This window comes from Vanacampus margaritifer, chromosome 3 (genome assembly GCF_051991255.1).
Source record: "Vanacampus margaritifer isolate UIUO_Vmar chromosome 3, RoL_Vmar_1.0, whole genome shotgun sequence".
In the NCBI taxonomy this organism is placed as follows: Eukaryota; Metazoa; Chordata; class Actinopteri; order Syngnathiformes; family Syngnathidae; genus Vanacampus; species Vanacampus margaritifer.
In genome coordinates, this window is record NC_135434.1 from 7143048 (window position 1) to 7156995 (window position 13948).

At 37.4% G+C, this 13948-nt stretch overlaps 1 protein-coding gene across 3 annotated transcripts in view; it reads left to right on the top strand.

Moving 5' to 3' along the window:
• The window catches only part of LOC144049313 (uncharacterized), a 39392-nt gene extending 25717 nt beyond the window's left edge, over positions 1-13675 (top strand). For 2 of the 3 annotated variants that reach the window (XM_077562110.1, XM_077562107.1), the window contains exons 4-16: positions 22-96; positions 4070-4207; positions 4395-4472; positions 4665-4816; positions 4905-4959; positions 5850-5924; positions 5996-6104; positions 6976-7509; positions 8702-9133; positions 9214-9321; positions 9401-9528; positions 12527-12578; positions 12695-13675. In XM_077562110.1, coding sequence (XP_077418236.1) covers positions 22-96; positions 4070-4207; positions 4395-4472; positions 4665-4816; positions 4905-4959; positions 5850-5924; positions 5996-6104; positions 6976-7509; positions 8702-9133; positions 9214-9321; positions 9401-9528; positions 12527-12578; positions 12695-12831 — 2073 coding nt within the window. In that variant the 3' untranslated portion in view covers positions 12832-13675. The remainder of the gene's footprint in view (positions 1-21; positions 97-4069; positions 4208-4394; positions 4473-4664; positions 4817-4904; positions 4960-5849; positions 5925-5995; positions 6105-6975; positions 7510-8701; positions 9134-9213; positions 9322-9400; positions 9529-12526; positions 12579-12694) is intronic. The other variant, XM_077562108.1, reaches the window with a different exon arrangement.
• Positions 13676-13948: the final 273 nt, after the last annotated feature.

Here is a 13948-nt window from a genome sequence, read left to right on the forward strand (position 1 = left end):
GTATCCTGCGTTTGTTTGCAGGTTGGTGAACACGTGGAACAATACCGCAGGACGGAATGTGCCGGACATATTCCAGCCATCAAACACTTCTTCAAGGTTCAGTAGAGTAAATTGTTCCTCATTTATGAGCATTTTAAAAGTGAACATCAAACCAATTGAATAGTTTTGTTTCTCACTTTGGGTTTTAGAGGCATGCCAATGCAGCAAACTAGAGCTTGTTTCTCCAAATTCCCTCCAAGGAGTGACATTTTTCAGGCTTTGTTCTCTATATTTACACATTCGTGTTGACTGGGTATTGTTTTGTAAGTTTCCTGTGTTGAATGCACTTCCTGTCCTATTCCTGTGCTGGTGCTATATGGCCACCACTGATACCAGTTGAAGATTTAGGCTTGACTTGGTGTTAAAAGATTTATTGTTTCTCCTCCTCCTCCTCACCGAGAATGCCGGTGGTGACAGGACGGAGAGGAACAAGAGAGGAAGCGCTCTCATGACGAAGGAGCATCAGAAGGGACCAGCCTTATAGTTGCTATAGCGTCTCCTCTGCATCCGTGCGTCTTGATCAGTGTTTGTTTAGTAGCGAAGGCGGCTGACCACGAGGTTTATGAGTTTCCATATAAAGGCATCACCAAGTCGACTGTGTGGAATGTTTGTTGTTGTTTTTGTCAAGTCTGGACTATTGTGAGCCACCGGCTGAGACCCCCAAATCTCTTTTGTGTGAAGTGTGTGTGAATGTGTGTCTTGTTGCACGTGGAAGTGACACAAATGATTTACTAATGTGGACATATTTCACAGAGCAATTTGGGGATTCACACTTCTAATCGTTTCCTTTTTTTCTTTACATTTTTTTCTGTCTATTTTTTCCCATGTTTTTTTAAAACATTTTTTCTCATAGTAAATATTTACTCATTTGCTCCCCAAAACGTATAAATACGTTCTGTTTTAAATGTTTTAAGTGTCCCAAATACGTATTAATATGTTTTTGTTTTTATGCTGGATCTTACAGAAGGCTTTGATGCAGCCTCTGAACTCCAGAGACCGGGTGAAGCAATGGTAGTAATTACAAAAACGGCCAGCAAGTGTCAGTAGAGTATAAGAGATCAAAGAGGGCCATGTTGCAAACAAACTCATTTACCCACAGTTCTAAACAGATTTGTGAATAACAATGACACATATATATATATATATAAATAAAATTTTCGTTTTCTTTCCAACTTCCTTTCTTTCTTCGGATCCTGCGTGTCTCAGCTGGCCAAAGGGGGAGTTGTGTCAAGGCGAGTCCTGGGTGCGTTCCATACTCCGCTGCAGTGAAAGCTAACATATGAATAGGGTGCAGATGTTTCCATTGTTGCACGTTTCAACTCCATTCGGAGACACAATTCAAGCACAAGGGTTGAAGATGTGAAGGTAGATACAAAAAGGCTAAAGAAACAGAAAACAAGCACATGGGACAAGTTCAATGTTTTGGTAACATTTGTCTTTGACTTTATTATACTCACATTATCGCAGCTTTGCACGAGTTTTATAAGGTGCAACAGGAGATTTTGTACTTAACAAAGAACAGTGCATGTATTGTAAATAAGGTGCAAGCATAAAGCCGGAAGCGTTTCTAATAGTGAACTTGAGTGTTCTTTATTGCTTGTTTGGAGCTTCAATTGAAGAACTTTTTGTGTGGTGTTACTGCCAATTGTTGCGAATTTTGAGAATTAACCTTTTGTGTAAATATTCTTTAGCATTGTGGAAATAGGCAGTAAACTCTTCATCATTGGAAACATCCAAGTTTCATTTAAAGTAAAGTGATATAGCAGCAATCATATTCAAATTTATGGGGGATTAATTTAGAGTCTTGCTTTTGTAACGTGCGAGAAGTTCTAGAACACTGTACTGCTGAGCTGGGATTGGAACCCCCAACCCTCAAAACTGTGAAGTACACGTGCTAACCCTACTCTACCGTGCACTGTATTTCATATTTTAATTAAGCACGTTTGCCACTGCATCTCCCAAAACTGCCAGTTTGCAGATATTGCATCAGTCACATGCGTAATTGACAATTTAGACAAAAGTAATTGGACACGTGCCCATTCTTTGAAAAATAAAATGAAGAATTCATAATGTAGGGGGGTGGGACGCCTATCCCAACTTCCTGATTGCTAATTCAATAAATATGTCTTCTAAGATATTTATTTATTATTTTGGGGTTCGAATGTGTGGAGTTTAAATTTGTCCTCCATGCATTTATGTTTTTTTTCCTGGATTTTCCAGCTTCCATCAAACATGAGAAAAATGATGATGTTAGGTAAACTTAGGTTCACTGAACACTCCATAGGTTGTGAATGTGAGAGCAGTTGTACGTTCATGCCTTGCGACGGGTTCCAGGGTGTACTTTGGCTCTCTCCCAGTCCAGCTCCAACTATCCTGTAATCCTGATGAGACAAGCACTGTAGAAAACAGATGCATGGGCTGTCGGAATCGTCAAACCTTTATTAGCAGTACTGGAAATGTTTAAAATAACATCACATGCAAGTGTAAAATGTTCTAAAATGATCCACTGCTATTAGTCGAAACACTGGAAAAATATTAGTCACCATCACGTAACTTCTGGTGTGTACCGATTCTTTGCTTCTCACTTCTTGTTGATTTGTCCCCAAAATCCAAACAAAACCAGCGATCCAAAATTTTCTGTGACTTGAGATGCATTTTTTTCTTCTGCAAATTCTTATCTCAAGGGCATTGCACTTAAACAGTTCCACTGTACTGATCATGAATGTGAATGAACCCAAGGTGAAATTCATTCCTGATGAGAGAGATAGCTTTGAGGTTGCAGACGTCTGATCTGTTATGTAAAATATGTCAAACTGATATGAAACCTTGCGTGCACAGTATGTCCTGAATATGCGTTTCATAATTGGTTCTACCTTTACACACCCCGGCGTTTATTGAATCCCAAAAAGGGCTGGCCGCTGTTTGGTGACATTGTGATTTTGAAACTGCTCCATACTACTCATAGTTTTGGCTGTTCCTGCTCTTACTGTGATTTATGAATGTCCCTGCTATCATTTATAGACTCGTTTGCATGTATTACTGTATTGTACGGTTTGAAGTGATTTGGGTTTACCCTGCTCTAATGTGACATGAGGCAGCAAAAGCACAGGAATTTTCACATCAATTTTATCTTTCTATGTGTAAGCGTAGGGTTAATGTTCAAACAGCGCACAATGTTGCAAGTACATTTTTTTTCATCCAGTAAAGTAATTTATTTTATTTTCGTATACAATACAGTATATTCATCTTTAAGAAGTGTTTGTTTTTATTTGGCTTATGTGGAATACATTTCAATTGGATCATTTAAGTACTATTTTTTTGGGGTGGTGACAGCATGCTTTGGGGCAGTTTATTTTTTTCCCAGCTGGACGGGGGACATAGTCAGGGTGGAGGGAATTATGAACCATTACATGAGTATACTACTCAAAAAATGGCAAGCAAAAAAATAAGTTGTGTCGACTGAAAATTAACGTGATTATCGAATAGAGCCACCAGTCATAAGAGGGTGTGCACACTTTTGCAAGCACTTTGCATAATGTTACAGTGGCTTTTGATAATAAATGCACATTTTGGGGGGGTAAAATCTCTGCCTCATGTTTGGGGAAAGCTCGGCCTTTCAGGCTACTGTGCTCAATGGGCTGTATTTTATGAATACAATTCTATAACAAATAGTTTTTTTTAGGTGTAAGAACCACTGCTCTAATAGAATAGCAGTTTTTTTTAAACTCTAAAAATCCTGCATGAGGTTTTTGATATTTTTCCATTGCTCCCTCTACTGTCTGTAAACATTCTCACCCTCACAACCGAGGGAGACGTTATTTTCCCTTTCCCTCCATCCTTAGTTGCACAACACTTTGGCTCCGACTTTGCATAACTTTAGATCCGTCCAAGTGAAAACCACCAGAGGCCCCTTTTTGTGCTCTGGTGTTATGGGACTTTGGTGTGCGTGCCGTGCATGAGCAGCTATCCTATGTAACGTTATATTCACATTTGTCATACCCTAATTGCTGTCCTCCATTCTCACATGTAGGAGGCGCACGCCTTCATTAGCGCGCACAAAGCAGATGACGTGACAGAGGAGATGATAAGAGCTGAGCTCAGCAAGACCCAAGCTCATCCTCAGTGGGCCAAGAAGAGCTCCAGGTTCTCGGAAAGGGAGGACATAGTTGTGAGTAGCTGGCAATCCTCCTCGTGACCACTAGATGGTGCCAGAGACTTACTTTGTAAATCATAGTGCTGTTTGCCTGTTGAAATATTTGACACAAATGATTTCAAGAAGTTTATATGGACAGGTTCTTCTGGGTAAATTAATCTGGATAATGACATGGCACACAATCTTTATTTTTACTCTCAAGGGTACAAACTATAGGAAGACCAACGCTGCAATGGAGATGAGACTCATCAACAGAGACTCTTTTTGGGCCCGTGCAGAGGTATTTCTATAGAGCCTTTTCTCCTACTTTCTTTACTTAACCCTCCTAATATCCTTGGGGTCATTTTGACCCCATCCACCCATAGGGTCAAATGTGTTAGAATTTTTGACGACAACAGTAGGGTTTAAGCACTACATATTTCTGGATAAAACATCACTTGAGCTGCACATATATTCGTCGTCATTTTGTCAGCGAGAAGAAGAACTGAGGAAGGAAGAGGAGAGGAGACGAGCTGTTGATGAGAGACGGCGGCTGGAAAGGGAACGAGTTTTGAAGGAACGGAAGGAATCAGAAGAGAGGGATCGAAAAATGGAAGAGAAACTACGGATGATAGAGGAGCAAAGGTGAAAAGAAGGCCCGACGCTTCGCATTGTCTGATTGTGGACACTTCAAATGTCCAACTGTTAGTCATTTATTTTTATTGTCATGCAGACGAAAACAGGCAGAACAAGAGGAGAAACTGCGCGGGAAGGAGAAATTTAGATGGGTGAGTGACAATTCTACATCCTTTAAATATTTACATTTTTTTGCAAATGCATGGTCCTAAGTTTTCTATGGTCCGAACGTATGACATAGTAGTAAAAATTACATTACCCCCCCCCCAAAAAAAAATTGTCATGTGATTTTTAAAACAAGAAATAATACTCTTAATAAAAACATACAATAATGATAAATATAATGCTAAGAATTAAATAGTTTATATGGACATTTTTGCTACTCCTGCTGTTGTATGTGTTTTGTCCACCAGGAGGCAGTATGTTTGTTACAGATATACATGAAGGAAACCCCAATTGCTTAGTATGGGGAGCAATAATAGTCATTCTCCACCGAATGTTTTAGTAATTGTTAATATATATCTCAAAATTTTAAAAAGTCAAAGCAAAAAATGTGACAGATGATGGCTCATATCTTGAAAAACTTCTAACTCAGGTAAATCATATCTCAAGGCAAGACTGTATATCCTCAAGGGGGTTATTGGTTCTGATTGAGTTTTGTTACTCCACCAGCAAAAATAACCTGAAAGAAATGTGTTATACACTCTAAAAACAGTTGGGTGAAAAATAACCCAACTATGGGTCAAAAATGGACCAATCCTTTACTTGAGTCGATTTGACACAACTTTGAGTCAATAAATGAGTCAGCGTAACACAACTCATAAATATTGGTCAGATCCTTTACTTGGGTCAAAAAATTGGGTCATTTTGTATAAAACAACCCAGAAAGTTGGGTCAAATTGACCCATAAAGTGGATCGATCCATTTTTGATCCATAATTGGGTTGCTTTTAGAGTGTAGAAGTGGAACTTCAGTCACTAGTGTGAAGTGAGGACCCCTTGCATCTGAACCAAATAGTTTAAATGTGCATCCATGTGAACAGGAGACACAGCAGAGAGAGCATGAGGAGGACATGAGGGCTCGTCTGAGAAGGAGCGAATCAATAGAGATGGCTGCAGTAAGTCAACATTGAATCACATGACGCCAATGCATTCAATGGCCATCGGTGACATTTGACCTTCTTTGTAGGAGGCAGCAGCGTTAGTGTCCCAGCGCTCCATGAACCCTCGGGAGTTCTTCAGGCAGCTGTCCTCGTCGTCATCGCAAAGTCCAACAAGCCCTGGATCTTCACGTGCTGGTGTGTATATGCATTTATGCATTTATGCAGTGCACAGAGCTACTCATAATTTGAATTGGATTTGATTTTAAAATATGTTAGTGCATCGAATTGATTATTCCAATTTGAAGAACATTGAGATACACATGGAATTGGCTTTTATTGGAGAATATACCTTTAAAGGAAATTGCCGCTTTTACATTATTTCTACTATGTTGCAGTATATTAGCATATCCTATTATGACTGATACATTCAAGTTTTTTTTAAACTTTTTTTAAGTGTAAAAGTGACCATCCAGGTGAACAGGGTTGTTATAGTTTTGGAATTTTCATTTTAGTTTTGAGTTTTGTTATTTTAAATTTAGTTAGTTTTAATTAGCTTTCAGGGTGGTTCTGTTCGTTTTTTTTTTTTTAATGCTTAGTTTTAGTTAGTTTCAGTATTATTATCATTATTATTTTTAATATGTGTATGACTCGTGTGCAATATTTTATAAGCATCACGGTAAAATGAAAAAAAAGTAACACATTGCATTTCAGAGTCGAGCCAAAAGTCAAGCAGGCTAATTTGTCGCCTAGGAGTGATGTCATCTGAAGGTGCTTTTCTATTGGCTGCTGCTAGATGACATCACTTTTGTGTGACACACTGTCAAACATCTTTATTCCGGTTTATATCGAAATGAATATACTTAGGACATTTTCGCTATGATTATAGTTTTAGTTAGTTTTGCAAACATAAATGTAGTTTCAGTTAGTTTTTGTTTTCATTTTATTTCGTTAACAAAATTGTTTTTTGCATTTTAGTTTTTTCACTCGTTTCGGTTTTTTTTGTTAACTAAAATGACCTTGATGCCGCACCATTTTTAGATACTGTGAACCTTTCCGTTTCCTCCAGGCAAACCGTTCAGACGATACCAGCGCAGCCTTACCGACACCGCTTTCATCTTCTCGAAAGCAGAAGACAGCACGCCACCCTCCCCGCTCAGGTCTCCCCTCGTTTCTCCCTTCTCCCGGGCCTCCCCGTCCGCCATCCGCGCTACATCTCCTCCCACGAGCCCGATTTTCCGTCCTCTCACCTCTCCAACCAGGACCAAAGTCTCCCCCGTGTCACCGCCCACGTCCCCACTTCCCAATGCCCCTCCGACTTCAGCCCCAGTGCCCCTCGTGCCCCCTGCGATCCAGCAACCTGTTGTTGAGACCAAAGCTCCATCACCCACAGAGCCCTCTGCACAGCCAGCCTCCCTTAATCTGGAAGCGTCCTTATTCTTTGGCTTGGAAACAAGCATCCCTACTGAGTCACTCCCCGGGGTTCTGCCACTCTCACCCCCAAATACGCCAACCGAGCCAGAGCTTCCCACTTTTTGCTTCGAAGGTCCACCTCCACAGCCTCCATCATCTCCTCTTCCTGAGATACCGCAGCTTAACATGGGTAAGCCGACGAGTCGCAAAAAATAAACTTTCAAAAGGATAACAAGTGACACCTTTAAAGCTAACCACTTCCTGCGCTTATTACTTAGCCAAAGAATCATGTCATCTATTTCTGTCTTTCAAAAATTAAAGAGTGAAGTTACATGAATGCTCGTGCCAAAGTCAAATCCACAACATTCCAGACAGTTAACACTGCCAACAGCCTGAATCAGTGTTCTGCTTCACAGAGCCATATTGCTACAGGCCAGGCAAAAAAAAGAAAGAAAAAAAACTATAAAGCATACCCTATGTAATATAAAGGACCAAAACTGCTCAAATTAAAAATAAATATATAATAATAAATAAATAAATAACTATATATATATATATATATATATATATATATATATAGTGTTATATATATATATATATATATATATATATAGTGTTTTATATATATATATATATATATATATAACACTATATATATATATATATATATATATATATATATATATAGTTATATATATATATATATATATATATATATATATAGTTATATATATATATATATATATAGTTATATATATATAGATATATAGTTATATATATATAGATATATATATTTTTTTTATATATATATATATATTTTTTATATATATATATATATATATATATATATATACACATACAAAAATTAAAAACGAGATTAAAAAATGAAGATAAATGTCGAAATAAATACAAAAACGCCGGCGAGACTTCCTTGTTTGCGACGCGCTCACTCGACCACTGAAAGGCAGTTTGCAACGGCAGAGCCCAACTCGAGACACGTCCCCTCATTTGAATAACATTTCTACCTGACAAGAGCGTCTGTAGCATGAAATAAATAAATGTGAGAGTAGAGCGTTTTTATTTATTGATTGATATTTAATTCTATTAATAATATTATATATTACATAACATTATATATATATTTGTTTTCATTTCCACTTGTATTTATTTTTTGCATTTAATTTTTGAAATATATTTTTTTATATCCGTTTTTACTTTCACTTTTATTCATTTATTTATTTACTTAATCATTTATTCTTTATTTTGGCAGTTTTAGTCCTCGATATACTGCATATACATTTTGATGCCATCTTAAACTTTAAAGGTACACTCAACTGTTATATGAATGTCAAATTTGTACCACAATGTTTCTCCATCAACAGACCTCCACACAAGCCTGTTTGTGCATACTGACACTGGCTACAAAGCACAAGCTGTGCTGCTGGAAGTAGACGAGGAGGAAGATGACGTCGAGGAGGAGGATGAGGAGGAAGTCGATGCGGTGGTGAATGAAGCGGAGGAGAAGAACGTGGAGGAGGAAGCTGATGTACAACAGCAACCTTGTGCATCTGCTGAGGAACCAGCCCGGGCTGATTCCGAGGTGAAGGAGGAGCAGATGGTGCAGCAGGAGGAGGACGAAGAGGAATCAGAGCAGGAAGTTGAGTGTGCGTCCTCAGAGGAAAAAACGGAGGTGGTGTGTGATGATGTCGAGGAAGCCAGTAAAGATAAAGAGCACAATAATCAATTTGAGGACATTCTGAGCCCGGAGGAACCGGCTGATCTTCTGGAAAAAGACGAAACGTCCCAGCTGACTGGTACTTTCGCTTCCATTCATCACAATATTATTATCACTGTCCTAATGCCAAACAAATCATTACTCAATAAAAAGATGAAGGTCAAATCATAATTGCAGATGAGGACCCCATTTGTCAAACCATCAAGCTTGAGACGGTGGTCCTGCCGACCAACGGGTTCGTCCATGGAGATGAAGAGAATGGCATCGGTAATGTATATACAATACAAAACACATCATCCGCGCTACTTAAAATGTCAGCGGCGATGAACACTCTGATGTTCTTCAGGGAGATCTTTGAGCCCGTCCGACGCTGAAATCAGCTCACCAGAGCTGAGCGGGTGTTACGACCTTCACAACGCCGCCGAGAGCGACGACATCAACGAAGAGAAGGAGATATCAGAAAATGGACAAGCGGTAAATACACTGAAGATTATTGATAACGCCCCAAACATGACATTCAACATTTGAGTCCACGTACAAACACAATCACAGGTTAAGTTAATGCCAAACAAATCGGTCAACAAGGTCGTGATCGAACCTCTCACCAGAGGATCGGAAGCAATCAATATGTGGGGCTTTTTAAAATAACCATGCTGCTGTGAAAATGGTAAAAAAAACAAAAAAACGATTAACTTATCATTTGTGATCAGTTTCAAATGTATCCTGTAGATGGCAGCAAATGCCCTTTTCAAACTGTTGCTGCTATGTGGGAAATCATTAAGATTAAGTGCTAAAAAAAAAGGATTAAACCATCCTTGTTTTCTTAAATACAGCAAATATTTATTTTATATTTAACACTTATAGTGACAATGAAATGCATTCATACTTTTTAACAATAAAGTCAATATCATGTTTATTTCCCTCAGACTAACATGCCTGTTGTCATTCTCGCATGTTTCATATTTTCTTGTTACAATTCTGTCAGCATTGTTGATTTTCCGTTGATTGTTGTCTTTAGTTTGTTCCTATAGTTACACTTTGTTTCCATATGTTACTCTTTTTTTCTGTGTTTTCTTTATCGGGCTTGTAATCCTTCATATCTCATCTTGTCAGTTTTGACCTGCTCCTATCATCAAATCAACTACATATAAATATAGGAAAATAAACGACTTAATAACCATTCAATTAAAAATAAATTGTGTTTAAAAGTTAAATAAAAATGTGCTTCAACTTTAGAAAATAGGTGAGCTCTGATTGGTTGGTACCTGAGCCCTAACTGTGATGTCATATTCAGTCGCCCCCTGAAATAGATTTTGCTGCTTTAAGTCATATTCCACAATATTAATCAGATTGCCGAGTTTAGACTAATGGGGATGTATAGAACATAATTATTACCAGTATATTGTAAAAAAATAATAATAATAATAATAATTGGGTTGACTTCGCCTTAAAATAATTGAAAACTTAAACATTAAACACAACTGAATTGAACTGTACTTAACAAATGTACTGTACTGGATTAAAATAAAATTAAAAATAAAAAAAAAAGCCACTGTGATTTTTTGAGCTGTGTGCCGACGGTGACGCTAAATTAGGAGGGTCAAATCTGTCAGCGCATTTCATGTGTGTGGATGGCAAGAAAACTGAAAAGACCAAGGATGCCGGCATATTGTGCGTACGACGCCGTACAATTTCCACAACGGAACTGGGCGTAACCTAAGGTAAAAATATTTTGGGGAGTTTTTTCTTTCTTTCAAATGTTATATATTGATAGCACACGTTGTGGAATTTACAAAAAAAGTAAACCTCATTAAAATCACTTGAGAAATGAGTAAATTATGAGTTAATTTTAACTCATTCACTGCCATTGACGGCTATAGACATCAAAAAATCATTTTAACTTTATTAGTTTAACTTTTTTTTTTACTTTTGTTAACAAGAGTATGAAAACCTAGATTTTTTTTTTGTAAATTTCTAACGGATGTAAAATTTGTGATTAATCATGAGTTAACTAGTGAAGTCATGCGATTAATTACGATTACTAATATTAATTGCCTGACGCCCCTAATTTTTAATCTTTTTTTTTTTTTTTTTTAAAGAATAAAAGATTATTAAAAATTAGGGGCGTCAGGTGATGATTTAAAAAAAAAAAATAATAATCACATGACTTCACGAGTTAACTCACAATTAATCACAAATTTTATACCTGTTCTAAATGTACAATAAAACAATTATAGGTTCTCTTACTTTTGTTAACAAAGGTAGAAAAAAACGTTAAACTAATAGAAATAGTTCAAATGAATCTATGGCAGTGAATGAGTTAATATCCATGTATTGCCTTTTGATGGGAACGTCAACCTCCCCCAAAATGGCCGCCACGTAGTTCCATCAATTAGCTGACTTGCTATAGTGCTACAGTTTCTCTTCATATATCTGATTGTAACATTATCCACTGTTTAGATTTAATTCAGTATTTCTTTTTCATGTCACTTAACGGAGCCTTGAAAAATGTGCTTTCACTTTTCCGTTTCAAGTTCCAATTTAACTCCATACCTTGTCTTTCCTTTTCCTTGTAGTTGCTACGATTCAAACTTAGACTTTCAATTATTGTGCCAGTAAAATCTGGCATTTCTTTCTGCTCTTGTGGCTTCATTTCCACCTGTCAGACCATAATTGTGACATTCCTGCAGCTTTTCCTCCGCCACTAGCCTGTTTAGTTCCAGATGTGACCAACATGCTTACTAATAAACTCTCCTTTCAGAACAGGCTTAGTCATTTCCATAAACTGCTGGTCACCTTAATTGTATGCAAAATAGTATTGAAGGCATCTGTTATTTCCTGGGTGGATTAATGTTCTTGTGGTTTACTGGAGAGGCAATCAGTAGTTGTAAGATGGCATGGGAGGAAAGAGAAGAGAACAAACAGACTTTATAATACGGATACTGTAAATAGACCAGGGCCAAACAAAGTTTCATGTATAAGCCAAATAATAATAATAATAATGATAAAGTTTGATTGTAATACTCACATATTTATTTTTTTTGTCCTCGGTGAAAAATGACTACTGGTAGTTGTGAAAGTCTTCTTTGTGTCTTCATGACTTTATTATACTGCCTCCTTGTGGCCAAGTTGTGCACACAAGGATTCATTTCATTCTTTGTGTTCTATTTAATTATGTTATCACTATATATGTTCTTAATTAAGTAAGTATATATTTTTTTCCAGATTAAAAACACATGACAAACAGTATTGTTGGATATTTTTTTTTTTTTTTGAAGATTAATTGCATTTGTTTTAATCGAGAAAGATTATTTCAGATACATGTTTTGAGCTCTGAGCGTACTCAGAGTGCATTAAATGGTAAGGCATCACTGTAATAATAAAATCATTTACTCATAAATGTAATTTAAGTTTTTTGGTGTGTTTTTTTTTCAAATTGCGATGTGATTTTTCCCCCCCTTCTCCATTCAAGGTATTAGCTGAGCAACAAATATGCGTCAGAGCTCTGTACGACTACCAAGCAGGTAAGATGCCACTTAGAGGATAATCTCATCTCCTGAGCACATAAAGTACCTCCACTTACCGTAATGACTGTGTGATTAGCGGGTTTTCACAGCACATTATCTTGCGCTTCCCACAGAGGACGAATCTGAGATCTCCTTTGAACCTGGCGACATCATCCGCGACGTGGAAACGGTGGATAAAGCTTGGTGGAGGGGGTGGAGCAAAGATGGACGCCAAGGCTTGTTCCCTGCCAATTACGTGGAGACCATATAGCACATATGCAAACACGTGCGCGCGCACACTCTCAGGGACGCATCATCATCCCTCACGATGTAACCTCTTATCTTCCCACCCGGGTCTTTATATTTCCATAAAGTGTGAAGAGAAATCTGATTGTATGGATTGTCATGTTTATTGATTGAAAAAAGAAAATGGAAACAATATTTTCACACATTTGATAGAACACAAACTCATATTGTCAAACAAAACAGCCAGGGGTAGGACCTTTTTTGGGGGGGTGGAGGTGGGGGGGGGGGGGGCAAAATAACTTATTTCCTCAGGAGTTAACTGAAGGAATGTTGGTGGGTGGGATCACATTACGCTTATCATAAAAATCACTGCTCATAATTATACAGTATAATCAAGATTTACATGCGCACCCCAACTTATAATCATCTCCCCAACTTTCCCGAGATATTTTACAGCACTATATTTGTTACTGACAGTCTTTCATTTCCTGATTAACCGCCGCGGAACACGGCGGCAGAGTTGAAAGGCTCCGTATTTGCCTATATCAATCTTGGAGACGATGCTGTGTTTTGTTGTCATGGTGATGTCTATACTTACATTGTTTGATTAAGTTGTCTTGTGTTGTCCCCCCCCCCCACCCCCTGGATTTTAATTAAGTCATGTAACACACCGACGGCATACGGAAAAAAACATCTTCAGACTGTAATCGGCTTAAATAGAAGCGTAGCCTGTATATAAAAATGTATAGCGACGACAAATATTTCATTTTTGAGTTGTGTATTATATGTTGTATGGTTATTTTCTTTGTATTGACTACAGACTTACAAAACTAAAGCATCTACACTTTTATTAAAATGTTCCTCTCCAATCCTTTTGTGTTCAATATCAAATATGACAGAAAATGTATATTTTCCTGTCAATTAATGAAAACTACATTAAGGACGATCATATACATTAAAATAGGGAGAGAAAAATAAACCTGAAGCCTAAAGTACTCTCTTGGTGTGATCAAAACTAATATGTACATACTGGTCTGAAAATATCCATACACAAGCAAATAAAAGTTATCACATACAAATGAGATTTTTTAATAGAAAAGTAAATTAAGTAAAAAAAAAAAATCTTTAAATACAGTAATAAT